This window comes from Lepisosteus platostomus, chromosome 3 (assembly GCF_059453375.1).
Source record: "Lepisosteus platostomus isolate fLepPlt1 chromosome 3, fLepPlt1.hap1, whole genome shotgun sequence".
Lineage (NCBI taxonomy): Eukaryota > Metazoa > Chordata > Actinopteri > Semionotiformes > Lepisosteidae > Lepisosteus > Lepisosteus platostomus.
This window is the reverse complement of record NC_142613.1, coordinates 5456548-5480930: the sequence shown is the minus strand read 5'-3', so window position 1 is coordinate 5480930 and position 24383 is coordinate 5456548. Positions and strand designations below refer to the sequence as shown.

The window sequence follows — 24383 nt, the reverse complement described above, 5'->3', positions numbered from 1 at the left end:
TGTTACATTTTCTCGAATGCGATAAAGGTAATTGTCTTAATTTTCTCATTATAATAATATTGCTTTTCACAAGAGAGTAATCTGGTATATGACTGTCCACAATTCCAGTACATACAGTTTTCAGCACATAAGACAGATACCATGATGACAATATAATTTAACATACTATGTCGTGCAAGTCGCGTTGTTTGTGAATATATGTCTAGAATCATGTTTTACCTTGGTATTTTGTAAAATGTGACTTTTCTTCTAAAGTTAACATCGAAAGCTTTGGAATAACTTGCTACCTTAGTGTTTATTAAAATGTAAGTTTCATTTCTTTGCTATCGTTCCCTGCAAGAGGAACGGAGGGTAGGCGGGTCTTGTAAAAACACGGGAATCCATTTCGTATGTTCCAAGTCTCTCGGCAGCAGGGTCGCAGCCTGACTCCGGATCGCCTGAGAAAATCTGTGCCGTATTTTCAAGCAGGCGCTCCACTGTAGTGGCGCGGTTGAAATACGAGGAGAAGAAAGGCCCTTAACAAAAACAGAAAGCAGTCATTAAAAGCAACGGAATGCGAATAAACACATTTCAAAAACGCATTTAAACAGTTTACAAACGAGTTTACACATCTGTTCTGGACGCTGGGGTCACGTTTTGGGATTACACTTCTTTTACGGTTTCTTGACACAATGACGTGAGCTCATCTTCTGGGATGCCGCCAGAAAGTAAGTGTTTTTATAGTATAACGATAAACTCTCCTACGCATTGTTTTCACCAGCTTTGCCCTCACAAGGACGTCAATAACCATGCTTTGTGATATCTGGACAGTTCTTTTGTAGAAATGAATCTTTTCAGTACCTAGGCCGGCAGTCCTCGGGTTTTCTTAAAAAGAGCACAGGACCTGAGCGTACCCTGCCTCGGCTTGAACAACGTCTCGGAGCCGGGGTCTTTTTTTATTTGCCTGTCGAGTCTATTCTCTTGCCTATTTCAGTAACAACAACAAAAACAGCAACACGCCCGGTGGCTGATTTACTAGCCTTGACAGTGTCCCTCTTCTTCGTAGTTTAGGGAACGTTCAGGTGTTAAAATATAAACTGTAAATGGAAGTCGGTTGTATATTGTATTGTTGCCTTTGTATCCAGTAGTGTGAAGGAAAGTTTAACCCTCACTGTATTAAATATACAGTCTTTGTCATTTAATGCAGCACTGCCCGACCTTTTACAAATGCCCCTACCCCTAAAAAAGTCTACTTAATGACCGAGTTTAAATTGGAGATTCCAATCACAATTTAATTTTCACTTTCAGAACATGTGCTTTTCTATTGTACCGACATCAAGGACCCAGTAAGTTTTTGACTTACAATAGTAAATAAATAGCGATTGAAAACATCATCGTGCGTTAGTATTTTAATGGTGCAGTAAAATAAATCCAGGCAAATCTGGGGATGGATATTCCCATCAAATCAATTCCTTTCGTCAGAGATTCATTATGCCCATTTGCTCTTACCATAACTGTTGCTGGCGCAATATTCATGGTCAGTAAAGATTAATCTCTCAGAAGTGTCCCAACAGGTCAACCGTGGACTCACCATCGAGATTTCAAATAAATTATTTTGGTCCACTCGTTATTAAGAGGGCGTCATTGTTAAGGGCCAGGGGGAAATTTGGCCAGGACACCACGGTTAACACCCCTACTCTCTTCAAGAAACGCCCTGGGATTTTTTACTATCCTTGCAGAGTCGGGACCTCAGATTTATGTCTCATCCGAAGGACGGTGCCCTTTTTTACAGAATAGTGGCCCCCTCACTATTCTGGGGCATTAGGACCCACACAGACAGCAGGGTGAGCCCCCCCTGCTGGCCCCACTAACACCTCTTCCAGCAGCAGCCTCAGCTTTCCCAGGAGTCTCCCATCCAGGTACTGACCAGGCTCCCACCTGCTGAGCTTCAGTGGCCTGCCACCAGTGGTGAGTTGCGGGGAGATGTAGCTCTTTGGAGAGCAGGTCAGGTCTGCGCAAGGTAGAGGTTGCAGGTGGGCAGCTCAGGCCGGCGTGGGCAGCGTGTGACCGTGTTGTGCCCCGTGTCCCTAGCCCAGCCTTGTGTCCGGAGTGCCCCCTCCCGCTGAGAGCGCGCCAGCTGCCCGAGAACAATGTACCGCGGCGGGGAGCGGGACTTCCAGACCTCCGCGCGGCGGATGGGCACCTCCTTGCTCTTCCAGCTGTCTGTCCACGAGCGGGAGCTGGACCTGGTCTTCCTCGACCACAGCTACGCTAAGCCCTGGAGTGCCCACCCGGACGCCAGCAGTGCCCGCCCTACCCGCATGCTTTTTGTCACGCCTCGGCGCCAGCAGGACACCACCGTGTGAGTAGACGCTGCACCGCAGTGGAAACCCCCCCTGCAGTATTACAGCTTCTCCTGGCGGTATACAAAGTAGACAGCCTTCATTTAAATGACATGTATAATCACTGTTGTAAGACCAGCTTTTAGACTGCCATGTCTCCTGTGCAATTGGTTTGTATGTTGATTGTGTTTCACAGTGTGACAATTACAGGACATGAAATATGTACCCCATGTTGTGTGCAGACTGGCAAGATTCAGGCTTTATTAGTTGCATTGAAACAATCCAGCATGCTCACAAGTTGAAGTTATTCAGATCTTGATTTTGAGTGTGTCTGTACTCTTTTCACACTCCTGTGATTTCTTTGGTTGTGATTTGCTAGAACGGGGGTGGATTTGCATTGCCCTACTGTTCTAAAATTAAATTATTTTCCAAATTAAAACAACTTGTCAGCATGTCACAGCGCCAGTGTTCCTGCATACGTACTGGCTTAAGTGAGTTTTTTCAAAGTTGCAGCACCAAGCTGATGTGAGTGATAACTTTACATCAGCAAAATTTCCTAGAAAAACTTTTAATTACACTCCTTCTGCTGCTACAGTTGACGAAAAGTGGTGAGCTCAGCTAATTTGGAACAATTAGTTGCAAGGTGTTACAAAGCGTGCCTTTGAGTATTGTGCCACATTGCCATCAAGTCGCGCCAGGGGTTGGGGGAGCGTTATTAGAGGAAGCATGAGCAGCGCAGGACGTGCGTTATGAATGTGGTTGCAGAGAGACGGACATGCCCATCGATGTGGAGACGGTGACGCCCACGCCGATGCCCCTGTATGACAACCAGAAGGCGCGGAGCGTGATGAACGAGTGCGAGCGCCACGTGCTCTTCGCCAGGACCGACGCTGATGCCCCTCCACCACCGGACGACTGGGAGGAGCACCTCAACAAGTAAGAGCCTTCAAGCTCCTCGTGCAGCAAGCTGAAGGGTGGAGGACAGTGAGCACCCGGGCTCTGCTTCACGTGCAGGCCTAAACTAATCGCAGTTTCCGACACTGGCCGAATGTAAATCAAAGTCGTACTGAGATCGACAAGAAAGAGCTGGGAAGTTCTCCCTTGGCAAGAGGAGGGAAGGGTTTGGTCTACATTGTTTTAGAGCTGTAGCCCTCATCAGGTTCAATACACGAGTGCTAGCCTACAGAGCTTGCAAGAGGACAGCTCCCATCTCTCCAGACTCCTGTCAGGCCCTGTGTTCCTGCCAGGACTGAGATCTGGTTTTTCAGGCTGGCTGGCAATGCCAGTACTGAGGTGTAGCGAGTTCCAGGCCTGCTTGTTCTCTGTGCTGGTCCTCCAGTAGTGGAACTACCCATCTGCGGCAGTCAGAAACATGGACTCGCTCTCCATCTTCTTGAATTTCCCTGAAGAAACTGAAAATTAATCTGTTCAGGGTATACCTAACCTCACAAGCCGTGTCTAACCCTCACTAACTCTTGTTACTCTTTGCTCGTGTGTTGCTACTTCCAGTCTATCAGGCTGCACTGTTCAGCATTCTATCAATGCACTTATTGTTTTGTGCTACTGTTGTATGCACCTGTTGCATCTTGAGTGGATGTGATTGTAAGTCACTTTGGATAAAAGCATCTGCCATTTGAAAAATGTACATGTTTTGTACAGTTTTTCTTGATTGCATATTCACGTTTTTGTAGGTTTGATACTTGTTCTCTGTGTGGAAGTGAAGAAAAGTAATTTAGTGTGTCTGGCAGTGGTTGTTATTAATCACCCATCCCACTGTGTTCCAGGACAGGCTGGTCCATGTCTCAGAACAAGCTGTTCAACAAGGTTCTGAAGGCTCTGCAAGCTGAGAGACAGGCTCGTCTGGCCAATGAGGGGGTGAGATCTCGAAAAATTGGGCTGGGAGTGGGCGCATGCACTCTGGAACCTGGATTGACATTTCTTTCCAGATTTGCCAGGCCTTTTATTAAGAGTGACATTTATCACTCTTTTTTTCCTCCGTCTCACAACAGGTGTCAGATTGTGAACTTTGAGTTATATAGTCTCTCAGGAGCTTTCTATTACATGATACAGCAGTAATACAGTAATGTCAGTAATTCAGAGCTTTTGAAGAAGGCTCCACGGCCGAAAGTTTGTGTTTTCTTTCTTCTCTTTTCAGCATGGAATAAACCTATTACTTGTTCCATTATATTGATTGACAGTTTTCATTTTGAGATTTATTGTAATGCTTTCTCCTTTGAGCCAGAGTTTTGTAATATGCAAAAATAAATTTGCTCTTTTATTTTTTTGTTTTAGACAAGTTTTTAACAGAACTAAAATACTTATCCTCATTCATAAGGTGGTGAGAATCTAATATGCACACCTTGAACCGACTTGAGTACATCTGAGCAATTCTCTCAGTTCCTGTCTCAGACTAGTTTTAAGTAGTTAGTATTGCAGAATGTTCACAAATACATCAGCCATAGGTCTGCTGGCATGCCCATGTTAATTGCAGGATTTTCTCCTGCACTTTTTGGAACTTCACATTTGTGTCTTGGGTTCATGGGCTTCTATTTTTTTTTAATTTTTAAGTGTTTCCTTTATTTCCCTGTGGATGGAGGAACTGTACTGACTGTGGAGGCATGCTCTCTGCACAGCCCCGGCGCTGTCATTTGTAAAGCTTCATAGTGCAAATTCATTACTGTCTACATGTGATTTTCATGTCGTAGCCAATAAATTGTAAAACAAGATTTAAGATAAGGTACAGTTATGATGAAGCTGCAGTTTTTAAAACTGAAAATACATTTATAATTTTTAAAAACATTTTGTCTAAAAACCTCCTGCGTTAGATCTAATTAATGTTATGAGGCAAAAAGCTTCTTTTGCAGTAGATTTATAAGTACGTTCTTCTTAACACGTTTTAACATCGACACCTAGGGTGTATATCTACTTCTGTTCCACAAACTGGAAATAAAAATCTTTTTCTAAAACTTTACACTGGTACAAACATAACCTTGTGTTTATAAATTGTATATAGAGCTGGTGAGGATTTGAGAGTGACAGATGTTTAGTGTGTTGCCCTACGTTTTAATAGAAAAAGTGGCATATTTGAAATCTCAGTAATCTGAAAATAACTAGAAATAAGACGCATTTACTTTTTTATGTGTATTGTTTGGATTGTAAAATTTGTGAAATCATGGATAAGAAATAGCAGACGTATAAAAGCCGTAAGAGAATACAATAACCGTTTGAACGTCTTCATGTGAATGCTCGAACACCAAAAAGGTCGATGAGATATTGGAGCAATTGGAAGGACTCGGGAACATGATTAATTGTCTGCTATGGAAGTGACATTCCCAGCCTTGCTATTCCCCTTATGTCACCAGCTCTCATTTGTCTTTCTTTTCCCCTCTCTTCTCCTCAGGCGTGTAACGAGCCAGTTCTGCGGCGCATCGCTGTGGACAAGTGTGCCAGGAAGGTGCGCCATGCTCTGGCTAGCATCAGCTGGGACACCAAGCTCACCCAGTGGCTCCACACTACTCTGGTGGAGTCTCTCAGTCTGCCAATGTTGGCCGCCTACCTGGACGTGCTGCAGACCCTGAAGAGCAAGGTGAGCTAGTGGCACTGACTTCAATCCTGAGAAAATCTGGGATATTACTATGTTACTATGTCAGCCACTGGATAATTTTCGGCGCCTTGAAAATAAATGGTTCCTAATCATTATTTCATACAATTGCCTGCTATATTTTTAAGGACCATATGATATATTTTCTGGTCTCGTATGGAATTATTAAAGAGTTACAAGACTTTTTAAATTGCATCAAATGGAAGATTCCCTTCAGTTTTGTTCACTGTAAATATTAGTCAGATTTCACTAATTGGGGATTGAAGGTTTGTAAGACCCCGTCACGTATTGTACAGTCACGACTTTGCCCTAGCTTCCTAGCTGGCACTTTCCTCCACAAGGATGAGACAGACTTCTATGAAATCTGTGAATTTCACTAGAGAGAATGTTGTATAATAATAATTCGTTACACTTATATGGCGCTTTTCTGGACATTCCACTCTTAAGTGCTTTACAGGTAATGGGGACTCCCCTCCACCACCACCGATGTGCAGCCCCACCTCGATGATGCTCCAGTACTCTCCCCACACACCAGCTATCAGTGGGGAGGAGAGCAGAGTGTTGAAGCCAGTACATAGATGGGGATTATTAGGAGGCCATGATTGGTGAGGGCCAATGGGATATTTGGTCACCAGGGTAACACCACTACTTTTTGAGAAGTGCCCTGGGATTTTTAATGACCACAGAAAGTCAGGACCTCAATTTTCTGTCTAATCTGAAGGATGGTGCCTTTTTACAGTTTAGTGTCCCCATTACTATACTGGGACATTAGGACCCACACAAACCTCAGAGTGAGCACCCTCTATGGGCCCCACTCACACCTCTTCCAGTAGCAACCTTAGCTTTCCCAGGAGGTCTCCCATCAGGTACTGACCAGGCTCACACCTGCCGAGCTTCAGTGGGCTGCCAGTTGTGTGTTGCAGGGTGATGGAGCTGCAGGCATTAAAAGGCTAGGATCCACCTCTCTGTGTCCATCTGTAGGTCCCCACATTAATCGACCGGATGCTGTTATCTTCCTCGGTGAAGACCGGTGCCACAGGGGCGGAGGCACTGTCCCTGCTGCTCAAGAGACCCTGGGACCCAGCAGTGGGCGTCCTGTCCCATAACAAACCGGTATGCTCCTCTCCCAGCTTCAGGGTGACCCATACTGAACTGTATTCAAGAAACATAAAGATGGTCTGCTCTACTGTCTCTAGGGGTTTCAGCTTGTTTAACTGATAACCATGTTCTGAATTTTTTTTTTTTATTTGGTTGACCCTGAATAGTTGTTACTGTACCTAAAATTACTTGAGAACAAACTAGCGTGCAAAATATGGTTCCTGCTGATGCTGAGTCCCTTGGCTGTGTATGTTTTAACTTAGAACAAAAGTTCATGAACCTTGCCAACCTGTAGGCTCTAGCTGCTATGAAAAGAGCTTTGACATAGTTGCTGTGGACACCACACAGAGTTTCTATCATGTCATTCAACTTCAGCGTCTTCAGTAGCAAAACTGATCAGTCGTTGCACAAGTCATGTAACACTGGAGTGCCTATATAGAAAAGCAGACATCTTTAAAGTTTTTGATTGTGACATGTTTTCAATGTCTTGTGTTGTCAGTTTACTTTCTGATGTTTGAGTGTATGAGTTACTGCTGAAGCTTCAAAGCATTTCTTAAGTTTTGTTTTCATTGACGATTTTCAGAGTAAGCTTCCTGGTTCGCCCCTCATCTTGATTACGCCCTCAGGGCCCACCAGTCCCGTCTTCACCACTTCGCGACGCCTCCGCTTCTGGCAGTCCCAGCTCTCCTGCCTGGGGAAGGTCAGTGGGGTTCTGCTCTCTTCGGCACATGCAGCAGACTCTTGGTTTTCTCCAAGAACTTTTTTCAATGTCACAGCTGGGTTACAATAGAGATAGATAGATAATACTTTATTAATCCCGTAGGGAAATTGATGATGGTCTAAGGCTGCCAGAAAAATTAGCCAGCTCCTTGCATGAAATGACGGAAACGGGAAAACTCTTTTTGTATTGTATGAGTCCTCCTTCATGATGTATCAGGAAAATAAAGAAATTCTTTTGTTCTTGCAGTTTTTGCGTTATTTGAGCAATGGGAAGTAAATTGAATGGATTTTCCTAGTATGGTCTATAACCACTCCTGCTGGAAAGCCTTTATTATGAACCAGATATTGATTTTGTGCATTTTATAATGCTGTTGGGTATTTTTTTATTCTGAGCCTTCGAAATATTTGTCATAGACATCTGAGAAACCTCTTGTATATAATTGTAGGAGTGCCTCATTACTTAATCATTCTGCTGGACATTCAGACTCTTCTTTGTCCAAGTCAGCTAAAGTGTGCAGTGACTGAAAACTGAATTAGAATTTCACATGAGGTTTTAAAGTGGGTTATAAAAATAACAGCCTTAGAAATGTATTTAACTTTAGGCTTATAATTCCATATTTGGCCATTTTCAATGCAAGTATCATATGTACTCTCCTGGTATTCATTGTGTCTCTTGGAAATTTGTCTTAAATTATATATTTGTCCTGATTATTTTTTAGCTAGATCTTTTACTTTGAAGTGTACAATTGAAGCTCAGATACAGTGTATTAGGCTGCAGTCTATTTGTAAACATTTACAGTACCTAGGCATGGAAGAATGTTAAACCCTAACATTTGCTTAGATTTCAAAACCGCATTCCAGGGAGCAGAAATAAACTTTAATACATAATACTGAAACTGGATAAATAAGTTCTTATTGCATGCATACATTTCAATCATGTCATGTGTCTCAGAGCAGTGAGCAGTCCTGTCTGTCTGCCTTGGTCTCAGGTCATACCCATTTCCACACATCTTGTGAACAGCGGCGCCAACATGAGCGTCTCTCAGTGCTTGGAGCACATGGTGGGAGCAGTACGGGGTAAAGTCCTGGAGGTAAAGCTTCTTTGTTTTTCTTGAATTCATTTCAGCATTTTCCAACTTCCTTTTAGTACGCTGGTGGGAAGCCATTTTCTTGTGTGTTCTGTGCAGCGCATGGAAAGAACTGTCTGTTTACATTTGTAACTCTTTATTCTTAATCTGCGTGGCGATGTGATGCTCACCTGTGTTTTCTTGGTGTCTTTCCCTTACATGCAGGTGCACAGTCACTTCCCTCACAAGCCCATCATTCTAGTGGGCTGGAATGTTGGGGCACTGATCGCTTGTCATGTAAGTCCCTTCTGTGCTCCTGTAGGATATGAATTATATTTCTTTCCTTATGGCTAGTGAGAGGGTGCCAGTATAATTAAGAAAAAAACTGTTTCCAGCTTAGCTCCATTTCACAGGCATCGTTTAAACGTATTCGAAATTCCTGATGTAATTGTTCAATTAAAACTGCAGTTGAATGTTTGAACTGCATATCACTAGGCAGTTTTTTTAAATACATAATAATGAGATTAAACATTTTTAATGTTCTTATTCTTTTTTAATATCATAGACGGAGAACGTCTAGTATAGAATCATTGTACATAGATCAGTTGGCATTGCACAGTCTTGCATCTCGTCTTTGCACATGTATATTTTCTCAGATATGACATTACGCTTGATTCTGACATAGAAAGATATTTAGATAGGTTATTGCTAAAGATTATAGATAAAGATTATTGCTAGCTGAGAGGCCTCAGAATCTGTAGTGTCTCAAGCAAAAAAAACATTTGGATTTTGAATGAAATTATTAGAAAACTGTATTAAACTGAAATGATACTTTGATGCCGTTCCATTTAAGTGAAAAATAAATTTCAGTTTGCAAATGCCAAACAAATCTTGCTTTCTCCAGGTCTCACTGATGGAGTATGTGACTGCTGTGGTTTGTCTTGGATTCCCTCTGTTCACTGTCGATGGGCCCAGAGGGGTAAGACTCAGCTTTTTGATAATTCTGAACGTTTATGCTTATGTGTGGTGTATATGTAATGTTTGTTCTCAGCTGGAAGCCTAATCGCTCAGCATTGTGCTGTCCAAGTCAGTGACAATAGAGAACAAAACCTATGAGGTTATGAAGGAGGCCATTTGACACATCCTGCTAATGGTTTATTGATTCCCAATCTTGCTCAAGCTCTATGAAGACCCTAAGTGATTAGGCACTCTGGGATGGTCACATAATTTTGTATGCTGCTTTATATTACAGATGTAATGGAGTCATACCGAGTTTGTCTTTGCTTGAAATGAAGATATCATGCCTGTTTTATAAACTTCTTGACAATGCATAACCCAAAGACATTAAAATAATGTTCTGCACAATGTATGTGCTGGTTTTAACCTTTTATTCTTGTTAAGAGTCACTAGATGGCAGTCTTACTTCTGATCTTGAAAAACATCTTTACCCAAGGCTATAAATATTTGAAAAAATCAGACCTGAGAGTTCTGAATTCCTCACTTAAAGAGGATCATTATACAATTCCTATTGTTGTAAACATTACACAGCGCGATTAAAAAGTTGATGTATATGTTTTAACAAAATAGCAGTCTATGACTGACCTTTTAGCAAAATAGTTTTTTAGTGTCTCTTCACATCAGATAGGCACATTTGTTTTTTGCAAAAATGTAAAATATTTGACTTGTTAAAATAAACATTTCTTAGAGACTGTCAGCTGTTTACTTTAATCATTGAAGGTGTTTTTAAAAAGCACTGCGTATATTTCTCTGGCATATAATCAGCTCACTAATTGTACCATTTACTACTGATTGTGATATTTTGTGGCATTTCTTGAGTGCATACAATCAATTGTTGAATTCGTAATTAAGATCTTCAGTCAAAAAATTAAACAGCTTCCTGCAGCGATCATATATGAATGTTTTGCATGCCTGCTGATGCTAATCCACCTACTTCGGTGTGATTGTTGTACTGTAATTTCCTTTTTCTGAACTTGTGATATTTACTGTGATATTATACTGTTTTCCATTATGACAAGCTATGTTTTGAAAACCCCTGATTTGCAAAACAGCTGAAATAAAAGTGGTGAACTTTCCCTGGAGTTTCATGAGGATAAAGGAGTTTTCTGGTGTTTTACTGGGCAGGATGTGGATGACCCCTTGCTGGACATTAAGACGCCAGTGTTGTTCGTGATTGGCCAGAATGCCCTGCAGTGTGGGGTGGAAGCCATGGAGGAATTTAGGGAGAAGGTCCGGGCTGACAACAGCATGGTGGTTGTGGGAGGTGCAGATGACAACCTGAGGTGAGACATCTAACTGGACCCTTGCTGGATGTGAGGAATTGTGTCAGAGGGTCTGCATGTGACAAGAGATTGTTAATTTGTGTGTGACTCACTGGATGTACATGCATTGGAGTCCTGTAACCTGCAGATTGTCCACAAAGTACAAACTGGGTCAGGTTCAGGTTGAAATCTACAACACTGCATTTTGATTGTCACGTTGGAACAACGTAAACTTAAACCTTCATCCTGTTAAGAGAGACTTTTCATTACTGAAAATTAAATGTCTCGATTTCTTCAGAATACATTTTGGGATCAAAGCTTATTTCAAATCACTGTATTTGGGTGTATTTCTACACCCAAACATGAAACTGCTTCAGAGAGAGGATGATGCATAATGAAGTATGACGGCTGATTAAGGAAATTCAGAAGCAAAAGGAGCAAGCCTGGAGCAGGGTGGCAGCTACTGTTTACAATGAAGTTTGTACACCTGCACACCTTCACATTCAAACTTTCATGGCTGGAAACTTATCAGATGTTGAGGACTCCAGCGACGACATCAGTTTGCCTGCAGATAAAGAATAGTTGTACTCTGAATGTAAGATGCTGAAAGCAAGCAAGGCTGAAGATTTTGATTTCCTGTTCTAGTGGAAGGCACACTCTTGTTCGTTTTCCCCTGCTTGATACAAAAAATGTGCCTTGTTAATTCAGGCAAGCAGTTCCTTGAGTGAAAAAGATTTTTTTCAGTGGCAGGATTAGTTTCAGGGTAAGAAAGTCATCTGCAACCAGGAATGGTAGATGACAGTAATTCCACTAGAAAAATTTAGAAGGTGAGTTTTCAGATAGTTTTGTTTAAACGTGTTAACTGTAATTGTGACAATGTTCATTACAGTAGTATAATGTTGTTTAAAAGCTGCTTTGAAAATAATTTTTTGAAAAAAAGGGGTTATTGGTCTTATGAATTATTATTATTTTGTTATTATTGTGATTTTTTTCTCTCCTCAGGATCAACTCTACAAAGATGAAGTCAGAAGGACTCACACAGAGTATGGTTGACAGATGCATTCAGGTTAGTCTCAAATGACATATGTAATTTGTAGATATTGTATTACTTTTTATAGTATTTAGCTATAAATAAGATGACATAAAGCAACCCTCCAAAACTGTCAGGACCCGCATGTTGATTATGTGCCAGTAAACTTTAGGTTGGGTTTAGGTGTCTGACTTGAAAATCAAATAATTTTTGATGTTGAAAATCTAAAACAAACAAAACTCTAAAACCTAAACTGGGCTAAACTAGATAAAACAGGATTCAACAGTGTTGTATCAGATGTGAATAACAGGAACATAGTTCACAGTAACTTACCTGGGCAAATCTTTTCCAGAACATATTTTCGTCTCCTGAACTGAAAAATAGTGTTGATTGTAAACATTTTGAGAAGAAGTACGCAACCATTAAGAAAAGGGAATTACTTGTAGATAAAGTAACAATTAATCTATGAAATATTTTTGTGCTCATGTTTTTCACTGCAGATTGTTTTTAATTCAGTGCATATGTTCACCTAAAAAACAAAAGTGAACACAAAGCCTTTTCTGTTACCTGGTACTTAAGACTTATTTGTTTTATTTTATTGACAAAAAATATTTGCAGAGCAGGATTAAAGTGTGCATTTCACACAGTTAAGACTTTTCTTCTGTTTTCCCACTGTTTGTTAAATTTAACATTGAATCCAGGACACCAGTACTCTTCCATTTTGACTTCAGTCATGGACTCGAGACATGTGGAAATTGTTAGGGAAAGTTACTTTTAAAAAGCAATGTATTGCAACTGCAAATTACTAATGTAAGGGATTGTTTTTTTAAATTCACAAGAAAGAGGCAGAAAATGATTTTAAAAACTCATGAGTTATATTGAACTATGTAGTGTTTTTTAATAGTTATCATTTAATAATGTCTTAAAAGCAATTTTCTTCAACTTCATATTAATTCTAAAAAGTAATTATCTGAACAAGTAACCTTTAACTGCAGTGTATTATTTTTTATTTTCCCAACCCCATATCAATTTCTCAGTTCTTTGTGGAGGAAAGGTAAAGTACTCCTGGAAACGACAACAGTCAGCGTGTGAAAATCTTTTCTGTCCCCTGCAGGATGAAATCGCAGATTTCCTGACCGGAGTCCTGACTCGTGCCGAGAGCCACGGTTCCGGTGAACCCCGCGACCTGGACACGGAGAAGAAAAAGAAGCCGCGCGATTCGCGGCGAGAGCTGCCGTTCGAGCTGGAGAGGAACAGGCCTGCCTCCCCAGCCGTGCGAGTGCCCATCTCCCCCTCGGGGTCAGAGGTCAGCGCGGAGGAGAATGCTTCACAGCTGTGCCTGTGCCTCCATTGTAAAGAACAGAAGGCCTTTTTAAAAAAAAAAACATGTATCATAAGTATCAATAAATCAAAAGTACTGATGGAGTGTATGCATTCTGTCTCCTGTCTAGGTTATTGAAATGTTTTTTCTGGTCTCACAAAGTAAAAACTGTATTGATTTTTTTTTTCTTGAGAATCACACATGCACTGACATACATGGAGAATTTGGTCAACTTCCAAATGAAGTGCCGCATTTTTATTAATTGCAGATACTTTAAAAAAAGTAAAGAATCAAACTTTAAATAAACATCAGAGTCCAGAGTTAGAAAAGCATCATGTATAACTTTATGGGATGCACACGCTTAGCCGAACAGAAGAGTAAATTGGAATCATTAACAGCTGTAATAATTGTTACTATTATTACAATAGTAAGAGTTCTAGTAAGCTGTATATATGTTGGTGTTGAGTCAGGGCACAAGGACCCGATTCCCTGTCAAAACACTAGTGTGAAATTAAATCTATTCTCTTTTCTCTTTTTTAGGATATGTCTAGCGTTTCCAGCAGCCCAGCCTCCAGCCCCAAAACCAAAGCCTCCACTCTCTCTCCAGCACAGAAGTCTACCCTGATCACAGCCACACAGCTTCTCAAGACACATATGCAGCGCTCAGGTGCTGTGCTAACGCACAAACAGGCACAAGGTACTTCCTCTCAACACGAAGAAAGGACAGTTTATGGTGTGCAGTTCATAATACTGTTTCTCATGGTAGTTTTGTTATGAGAAGGCATTGCATTTGGCAATGGTAAAACTGCAGTTGTCTGAAAGTAAAATCAGCTGTTTTTCTTCAAAGAACAAGTAGCAGATCATGTGAACTAAACAGAATTTTGTGCATTATTGTTGCTTTTCATTTCAATGGGAATATGTTGAATTTCTCCCAAGAAATGAAAGAGATTTGGGAGTGTCTGATAATATAGAGCTTTTAAGAGAACTCTGTTTTGCAGACAGGTAGATTGAGATGCATGCCTCATTTTTCCCTCTGCAAGACTCTTGCTGCTTCTGTCCTCTTTCCTGTAATTTTCCCATTTTTCTTTCTTTTTCCAATTCATTTCAGCTCAGTTCGCTGCTTTTATGAAACAAAACATGCTTGTGAGGAAAGCACTTCCTCCAGGCACTCCATCCTGTCTTTTTGGTGAGTATCTTTTCTTCTTTCTCCTTTTTTCCTTTCTCTTTTCCTCCTTCCTTATCTCTGACCTCTGTCCTTCAAGGCAGTTGCTCACTTAAACTCAAATTGTTTCACCATTTTTTACACTGTGTTGTGCACAGTGGAAACAATGTGTCTATGTTTGCTCCTTGTTTAAATCCTCACAATTTTCAGAGCTTTGGAGTTAAAAATCTCCTTCACTTCAGATTAACTGTGATGTTGTGTTGTGTCCATGAGGCTGCTGTTTCTCACCTAAAGAACTTCAGATGTGGAAGACAAGGGTCTTTTCTTGTGTATGAAACACCGAGGGATCATTTCAGTGTGCAAAGAGCTAGGGATGTGATAAATATATTATTTTAATACATTAAATTAATATAAAATGATGTATATTATAAACTATATTATCGTCATTTTACCAGAATGCCTTTCTCACTGTAAAGCAGAAAGTCCTGCACTTCTTCACCACTTCATCCGTTTGGTGACTTGAAAAAAGATTTGAGTCTGAAGCATTGTCAGTCATGCCTGTCTGTTCTCTCTTGGAGTCAGAACCCCCTGCTGATTGCATTGAGGTCTCATTTTAAAATAATTTGATGCCTTGCGGTGCTGCATTTTTTGGAGGCTGCTTGTTGTGCCGTCTTCAACCTGGTCTCCTGGGCTGAGATGTTGGAAAGGTTGTTAAAGGACAAGATAGGAAAAATAGTTTCTACATTGGAAGAAAAGATGTGAATATTGCTTATTATAAGTTGGTCAACAGCTGTCTTTCTTGTCTCCGGCAGTTCCAGTGTCCAGTGAACAGGCTGAGGGGCTGGACAGAGAAGATCTACGAGCACATCTGAAGAGGAGGCAGACACCCAGCCCTACTCCTGCCAAGCCCTCCAAGAGAGCCAAGATCAAGGTCACCATACTGTCCCATGGGGAGACTGCAGGAAGCAACAGTGGCAACTCAGCCACTCCGGAAGGTGCTGAAACTTAAGTCAATGTCTTCTCAGTTCGTTTGAATGTAGAGGTAGCATGACAGTAGGTGTAATGTGATTATAATAAATCATATTACTAGTGACTATTGTGACACACAAGAAAGCTTTCTTAGAATACAAACATTTTTTAAAATTGCTCTCACAGTAACAAAGGCTTTCTGTGACAGTCTGGATGTCATGAGGTTATTCTGTAAAGTTAACATTTTATTAATTTAGAACAAGCCTAAGAGTTCCCCCCAGAATTGTAGTATTTTGGTCATGATAGATGTATAATCCAGGTCCTTACTCATTTTTTTTGTCCTTATTAATTGTTGACCTGTAGTACTGGTGTTACAGTTAATAGAATCCATTATAATCATTTTTTCATTTAACATTTGGATTGGGGTGGCCCTAGCCTGAAAAGTCTTAGAATGTAAGAGTTACCAGTTTGAACGAATGGGGCTTATTTATTGCTTTCCAGACATTATAGAAAATGTATGTTTACTAAGATTTTTTCTGCAGGGAAGCCATTGACTGTGACTGTGGGACAGTCTATCCCAGGAGCCAAGGAGCTGACGGGACTGCTCACAACACAGAGGTTACAAACACCTTCCATACTGCCTTAAGCTGCCATTTACCCAAGCTCAAGAAATAAGAATTAAACTCTATATCTCTGCATCATAGCTGACTCTGAAATATAAAGCAGAATGAACATTGACACCTGAAGAAGGCTTCACAGCCGAAATATTGTTTTCACTCTTCTCTTTTCAGCATGGAATAAACCTTTTACTTGTTCCTTTGCAGACTACGCATGCTGACGCAGCTACCTGCCTGAACTATTTAAAAACAGTGTTTAATATATAAAAAACAATTGACATTAACAACATATAAGGATAGTGCTTCAGAATAAACTACCTTTTCCACACCTTGGGCAGTAATCTGAATAGTTTTAGAAAGGTAAGCCTTTTAACCATTCAGGGGTACTTACTGTCACAATGCAGAAACACATTCTTCTCTTTAGCTTCCTGAAGGCTTGATTCTCTCTTTATGCCAATCCTTATTCTTTTTTTCTCCAGATTGATTTAATCTGAAACTGGCACTGTTTCAACACCCCTCATCAGCAGCTGTCACTGATATAAAAAGAAAGAACTAAAGCACATTTTGTCTTCAAACCCCTTGCTGGGTTTCAGTGTAATTTTCTGTTTAAATTCCTTCTAGTTACAAAATGTTTCCAATTTTCTGATCCCTTGGCTGCAACTGTAGTTTGGAAGGGAGTGACAATACCTCCTACGTATTAGGAAGGAGTATGGTGTGGTGGGTGCAGTATTTTATGACAATAGAAATTTTCACTTTTTAAATGTTATTTTTGGGTCAGTCAGGTGCAAAGTTTTCAGATAAAGATATAGATAAGTCAGAAGATAAGATTATATTTTTGTGCTGCTCCTGGGTGCTTCAAGTAATTTTGAGAGACACAATGATTGCTTTGTGGGACAAAAGGCAGTTTTTTTAAATTGTTGGTTGTGTTTACATCTTTCATGCTAGCCAATTTTGTTCAATCAGCCTCTTTCAAGCGGAGCAATTTTCCACTCAGACCCAAGCACTGTGCCATTGATGTCACTACTTTATAATTAAGGTTCTACATTTCTCATAGCTATGTAGTTAGTGGCACTGACAGTGAAATCCTGTTTGTTTTGATTCCTCCATTGAAATTCAACATATATAGTTTGTTATACACATTATTTATCTGATGATGCGGTTAGAAAATGGATGGATGTATATACTGTATGTAATTCTAAGGTTAAATAAAAAGATTGTGAAAATTGCAGATTGTCTTTAGACACACTGAAACACCTATGAAGAGCTCCGCTCACTGATTATTAGATACTGGCATTTTGTGGGGGGTTTTCCCTGTAATATAGTGATCTGAACTGTTAGTGTGAATATGAGTGAAAATTAACACATAATTAATCTGAAGGTAGTTTATAATGGCTTCGTACTAAATTCTGCATATTGATAGTGGTATACTCATTCGTGTGAGCCATAACCGTTCATTTCTGCTCGCATCACATCGAAAAATCACTGATGGTGATTTTCTGGTGCTGTGGTTTTGGAAGTTAGTGGATGGCAGAATCTTCCACCTCCCAAAGCTTGGTGCTGTTTGAGAACTCTGTGGAACTTAATTCCAAGAGAGTCGATTCTAAATACGGACAGCTTGCATATGCCCAGTGATTTTAGAAGGCCAAGACTGTGATCCTAACACCCGTTCTTTTTTGAATAGTGCTCCATATTATTGACAATTTAAACTAAAAAAAACTTTGCTTTTGTTAGCTTTAGATGTCTGTTTTGCGGTTTCTATATATATGTTCATATTTTTTTACATGGCCATATAAATAATGTCAGAAGCCAAACAGCCATTTTGGAATGTGAAATTTACAAAAATTAACTCAATTTGCTCCCCTTTGTAAGCGATCTTGTTCTTTATCACTCAACAATAGTTGATGGATGGTATCCTTTGTTTCTTAGTGGCTGAGTGTACTGTGTGCTGAGGGAATGAAAAAAGAGGCTGCGGGAATGACCTTGATAATCAGGGGGTTTGTGTCCTGTGATTTCAGGTCTGCCAGTATCCCAGAGGCCTCCAGCGTGAGTCCTGGAGCGTCTGGTAGTGCGGCTCCCAGCTCTTTTCACAGCTTGCAGAGCCGCATGGTGTCAGGGTCCTCCTCGCCTATCCAAACTCAGGCCCCGGCAGCTGCTCAAGGTATCATAGATCCCTTTTCCACTCCGTAACCCTGTGCCTTATCCCACAGCTTCTCGTTTACCCCAAAACCCTCCCTCTGTTGTAATCAGCTTTTCTGCTGTCCCATCACCTGACCACATTGATCACTGGCAAAAGACTGGAAAAGAGTCACTGAACCCCAGTTATGGACATCGAGCTCCTAGGACTCTTCCACTAGTGGTTTGACAGATTTACCTGGAATGATTACCAGTGATCATTGCTTTTCATTATGCTTTTAAGTCATTTTTCAAAATGTTCTTGATGAATTGAAACAGGGGACATTGTTTTTTTGCTGCCCTACAGCCTTATAATTGCTTTTTGTAAAAATGCCCAGCAAAACGTTACTTGATTAACAAAACATGAAAGCAGGACTCTGTTGGAATGAAAATACAGCAATACTGTATCTAAGAAGACTTGTGAGACTGTTTTCTTCAGGGCGTCTTGGCTTGTCTAAAAAAGAAACAGCTGTAACATGTTGTAGTAGCCATTAAAACCAGGAAAGTGTAGATTACAGTCTTTTAAAGTATCCTGATATGTGTTCCAGTGTCCCCACAGGAATCTAACCTGGGGAAACCTTGAACCTGTATTGAACTATTAATATTGTTTCCTATAGGCACGCCCTCTGCCAGCAGCTTGCTCCAGGGGCTGAGCTTCAGCCTCCAGGAAATTGTCACTAAGTCTCCCAGTCTGCCCTCCACAGCTGCCAGCTCAGGGAACAGCACTCAGGTAACCTACACCAGGAACAGACCCACTGCCACACAGGTAACTCAACACGAATACAGCCTGCCGATTACAAGCCTTCCACAGTTCACATCTGGCCAGCTAAAGACAAGCGGGCTTTGGTTTTCTTTGGCTTTTGTTAGAGTTGGAGTCGAAATAACTTGCCACCTGCATATACTACACAAAATAAGGAATATGCAGTGTAATAAAGTTCAAGATCTTGTACACTCTTGTGTTGAATACCAACTGGAAAAAATGTACTGCTATTTAATTTAGTTAATCAATATACTTGGTCATATGCCGATTTGCTAATATCCTTATCCATTAAAAATTAGTCTTTTTGTATTTAGTCTGTATTAACAATGTTTCCTTGTTTGGTCATTTTGTCTGTTGCAGTAACGTTTATTTTGCTTTGTTATTTGCATTTTGCAATTCAAGGGGAGTTTTCTTTTCAGTTTTCTAGATCATTAAGCATTTAATTTGTACTGTGAAGTGTTTTTCCAGCTTAGTAAAGGCTTCCTTAGTTTATACTCCTTTTCTATAGCTCACATGCAACACTGTCTAGCTTGAAGTCAGTGAGCACAAATTCTAGTCTCTTGTTAATCACTCATCTGCACAGCTTCACTGGAACATTAAAGTAAATGATAAACAATTTATTCTCCTTCCATTCCATTAACATATCTTTTAACTTTTTATAATTTACATTCTTTTTGGGGGTAGATTTTAACTTATTTTAAATTTCTATATGCGTCTTTTCGCAAGTTGCTCTCAGCACTAGTCTTCGTTGCTCACCTTCCTTAACTGATTCCTAGACGTCCCTGCCCCGGCCCCACTCCTCTCCCGTCTAACTCTACAATACTTCGGCCCTGGCATTCATTTAATGCACCATTCTGGCCATGAAACACAATCTGCCATCCCGTCCTCCTCAGTTGCACTGTGAGATCACACCTTTGCTACAAGGGGTGAACAGTTTGGAGATGCAGATGAACAGTTTGTTTTTCTGCCATTCCCTGACTTGTCTATTTCCCAACAGGTTTCTGGATTGAAGAGTCAAAGCCAGGTCCTGGGCACCATCACAACAGGTAGCAGTACACTAGTTAGAGCTTTGCCTGTGGTCACAACTGGGGCAGGAGGAAGTACCAAAACTACAACAATTCACCAGCTATTGACCAACGGTGGACTGGCCAAACTTGCCAGCAGCTTACCTGGACTGGCGCACATCTCCAGCCAAACTGCCGGTGCGTACTTCACTGCTTCAGGAATTTCCTTTCTGGTTCCTAGCCGTGGATAAAGAAAGTTAGCTGACAAAACTTAACCTCAAGAAACGCCTTTCATACAGAGTGAGAAGCGTGTTCAAGTTGGGCTGTGCTTTGTCCTTCTTGAATTTACTTTATTGAAGACGCTGCAACCTTTCAAGTGGGAGATTGCTGTGAGGGCTTTTCATTTCTGTTTCTTCCTGTGATTTATTACGAGTTATATGTAGTTTCGGTCTTTTCCGTTGGAATTCTCATCAGCCTTGTTTACAAATTCAGGGATTCTATTGGCTAATGCTGGGATGGCTCATTTGTGTTTTATTACTGCAACCGTGACCAGACCTTTTGAAAGTGCAGCCTCGCAACGTGCCTGGTACTGGCTACTGGTAGAGTAGGTGGCGTTAACAACCTTATTTTATCTCTTTGCTTCAGCTGCTGCATGAGAGGAAGAATCTGGTGGCCATTCGTGTTGTAGAATTGATGAAGATTTAATATCATTTATTAATCTAATATTCATGAAAAGCTGTAATATTCACACTGAAAAGTGAAGCTTTGTGCTTAATGAGCATAAGATGAAATGCAAGGTATTTGCTAAAAAGCAAAACGTAGGAGTACAAAAAAATGTTTTCGTTATTTCAAGGCACTAAAGCAAACCAGTTCACTTTTATACTCACTGGTTCATTTTCAGACAGAATTTGAATCTTAGTTCTAAAGATCTTATAAGAACTGGGAAATCATTCAACAGTCTTGGAATTTAAAACAAAAAGCATAGAGTTGGAAACTGAAAGAAAACAATTAGACTTTAATGATTCATTGGTAACTTGTGACAGTGGGGGAGAGAATTGCATAATTGGAACACAGGAGGGCAGAGGGAATGGGATCTAAGAAATATTTTGGGATTCTTTTTACTAATCAGTTCAGGTAGCTGCTGAGGAGAGGCAGCTTAGGACTCTGTCAGGGGTGATGCAGTAATCTTGTCAACTTTAGATTGAAGTGACTCAGAAATATGATGTAGACTCTTCTGTAGAGTGCTATTCTTAACTGGATTGACTTAGAGATGGTGAATTGTGGGGAAAAAAGGATTACTCTTCCTTTCTTAAAATAGCTTGTGACCCTGTGACAGCTGGCTCCTTACACTATGTAAGATGGCTATTGCTTGAAGGCATGTAAGTGAATAGACAGGCTAGTATGCCTCTATTTACATGAAAGTTTCCGCTCATGAAGTTTCATGTGCCCAGCTGTTTTATTACACTAAGGGAGGTGACATGTTAATGATACTTTCTCTTTGTTTTTACTGGTGACATGTAATCTAAAATGCCACAGAGGGTGGAAGCCCCGTGGAGGTTTTAAGTCAAGTTGATTGACAGTTGATTGCTTTTGAGGGGAGAACTTTAAAGGGAGTGAGACAATGAATCAGAATTAATTAACTTGATGTGGTGAAATAAGATATAATAGCATGCTTAGGTTTGTGAATAGTTAATGAAATATCCAGATCTAAAACGTTTGTGCAAATAGGCGAAATATAGAATTTGCAAATACCAAGGTTTTACTGTAAACTAAATAACAGCATAAGCTAGAAGAGGCTCTACTGATGACAAAGATCTGGTGTTTATAGATACATTACCATCCTCTAGACAATGTGGGAAAGCAAGAAGGCAAGCAAAATGCTAGGATATAAAGGTAAAAGCAAAACATTTAAATTAATGTTAAAATTGTAGAAAGTCCTAGTAAGCTCTCCTTTTGATCATGTACAGTTCTGGTCACCATGTTACAGAAAGAGATATTGCTGCACAGGAATCAGCCCAGGGGAGAGCAACCAGGTGCATTCTTTGGCTTAGAAGTACAGCCTACACTGACAGATTGAAAGAACTGAACCTTTTTAATCTTGAACAGAGAAAACTGAGGGGACCTTATAAATTATCGGCTATCATTAGCCATTCTGTCTTTTCAGTTTTCATCTGCTGTCATCCCTGATGACTTCTCCCAATCTTTTTCAAGACCATTAAAATCCCTCACAATAACCACTTCTTCCTTTACTCTTAGAATTTTGATTTTATTATATAAGTATGCATTTATATTTTTTATTTAAAGATAGCATGCTCTTAATGCTGTGCGCCTTTGGTGTATTTCATATGTCTTACCCATATAGATGCTGAGAACCCCAAGATTATATTTTTTTGTGATGTGCTTACCTTCGCTTCAGTTTTATTATCATAACTTTTAGTCACTTTTCAGAGATTCTGATTGCATCATATTTGCCTGCTAATGCAGTAACTACATTTCCTCATTGCTTGTATTTTTCCCTGTTGTTAAGGTATAAGCACTTAATTATCTTTATTTTTTATAATGACATGTTTGTTTTCCCACAGGTTCTCTTTTTGCCATGACTCCCTATGTACCTCCCTTGTATATTTTCTTTTGGTTCTCCCCCTTCTATTCTAGTTTAAGCGTGTAATTTAAAATTGCAGTTCTCTAATCCTTGCTCCAGTTTAACTTGGTTAGATTTAATCCATCAAATCTGTACCAATTTAACAAAATCCTGATCCATCAACACATTTTTAAAACATGCAGTAAGTCAGGATACACAGCTGTTTTTCTCGACTGTCTTTTATGTTCTGTAATCATTCTGTGTTGCAAGAAAATGCAACAAAAAAGAGTGGTGGATTATTTTGCATGGATTTGGCAGATTGTAAAATTGTTGAAGTTTTTGTAACCCTGTTCTTATGATTCCCAATTATAGGCAATAACTGTTACTTTAAACTGTCTACCTGGACACACAGGTCCCCATAAGTGGTAGAGATTTTTAAACTGACTGGAATCTTATGGGGTTACTTCATGTAGTGCTTGTACGTCACAAGCTCTTTAAGATGTCTGTTAGTTGTGATGTCCTGCCCAGATATAATGATTTCACCAGAGGTGATCTAGTGCAGTAGCCACTGCACTGCGAATGAACCCACATGGGATCCTCTACTTAAAGTGGGTAGCTGCGTCTGCACGCGTAGGCTGCAAAGGAACAAGTAATAGGTTTATTCCATGCTGAAAAAAAGAAGAAAGAAAACACAGGTGCCACCTGAAGAAGGCTCCACGTCTTAAACGTTGTGTTTTCTTCCTTCTTTTTTTCAGCATGGAATAAACCTATTACTTGTTCCTCTATTTAAATGTTTGTTTCTTAAAATGGAAAAAAATAAAATGGGAGAGTTGTCTGGTGATCCTTTTTCCTGGCACCAGACACAAGTTCAGCAGCTTGTAGAGGGGAGCTAACTACCAGCACATGCGAAGATGCTAACAACTCCGGCCTCCTTCTCACCCGGTTACACAGAGCAAAATGAGTTTAAGTGTTCGGTCAACCCTGAAACCTTGACTTATCCCTCAGAATTTGTATGTTTTTAGGTGTGATACATGTTCTCTTGAGTTCTTTTTGGGGAATTTGTTTTAAAGAAATAGGTTTGAGCAGAAAAATGTCTTGCACCAGGGCATCATCTTTCAGGGCACGCAGAAGAAGAAGGCTGACTATACAACCTGATCTGAAAAGTCACATCTTTCTTTCAAATAAGAAACCTTTTTAGATATAAATTGGAGAGAGGTTTTTCATTAAGCAGTTATTCTTAACTAAATTAATTATCCTGTTGCTCGGCTATTCAAGTGTCCTCAGTTTCTAATGAAAGTTGCACGTGGTTGCCCGCAGGGTTGAAAGCACCGACTACAATTACAGTGACCTTACGGGGGCAGCCCAACAGAGTGACCACCCTCAGCCAGTCCGGAGGAGGCGTGAAGCCCTCTGACATACAGGTGGGTCCAAGCATACGGGCACAGTATCGGTCTTACAAAGCAATCCTGGGATCAGCTGGAATTTAAAAAAAAATTATCTAAAATTTTGGTGAACTCTCTCTGTACTGAAGAAAATAAAGGCCCCCTCACTAAACAGATGTTGAAGTTGTACCATTAGCAAAATTCTCCTCTATTGAATTACATGAAGTATCAAATAATGCAGCTGTGAAATAAAGGCAGTTTATCTGTTAGTCCTGGGATATTTTTTACCAGGAAAGAAA

General features: G+C 40.3%; 1 protein-coding gene across 5 annotated transcripts in view; it reads left to right on the top strand.

The window, feature by feature from the left end:
* Nucleotides 1-446: 446 nt before the first annotated feature.
* The window catches only part of LOC148674172 (KAT8 regulatory NSL complex subunit 3-like), a 32365-nt gene continuing 8428 nt past the window's right edge, over nt 447-24383 (top strand). For 2 of the 5 annotated variants that reach the window (XM_088624041.1, XM_088624045.1), the window contains exons 1-21: nt 447-707; nt 2071-2341; nt 3087-3257; nt 4106-4196; nt 5722-5907; nt 6904-7035; nt 7604-7720; nt 8730-8831; nt 9033-9104; nt 9712-9786; nt 10950-11107; nt 12089-12152; nt 13231-13422; nt 13978-14134; nt 14546-14623; nt 15412-15594; nt 16111-16186; nt 18201-18343; nt 18975-19123; nt 20115-20319; nt 24020-24123. In XM_088624041.1, the coding sequence (XP_088480167.1) occupies nt 2130-2341; nt 3087-3257; nt 4106-4196; nt 5722-5907; nt 6904-7035; nt 7604-7720; nt 8730-8831; nt 9033-9104; nt 9712-9786; nt 10950-11107; nt 12089-12152; nt 13231-13422; nt 13978-14134; nt 14546-14623; nt 15412-15594; nt 16111-16186; nt 18201-18343; nt 18975-19123; nt 20115-20319; nt 24020-24123 (2667 nt within the window). In that variant the 5' untranslated portion in view covers nt 447-707; nt 2071-2129. Of the gene's footprint in view, nt 708-1757; nt 1948-2070; nt 2342-3086; nt 3258-4105; nt 4197-5721; nt 5908-6903; nt 7036-7603; nt 7721-8729; nt 8832-9032; nt 9105-9711; nt 9787-10949; nt 11108-12088; nt 12153-13230; nt 13423-13977; nt 14135-14545; nt 14624-15411; nt 15595-16110; nt 16187-18200; nt 18344-18974; nt 19124-20114; nt 20320-24019; nt 24124-24383 lie in introns of those variants that run through there. The other 3 variants (XM_088624043.1, XM_088624042.1, XM_088624044.1) reach the window with 3 other exon arrangements.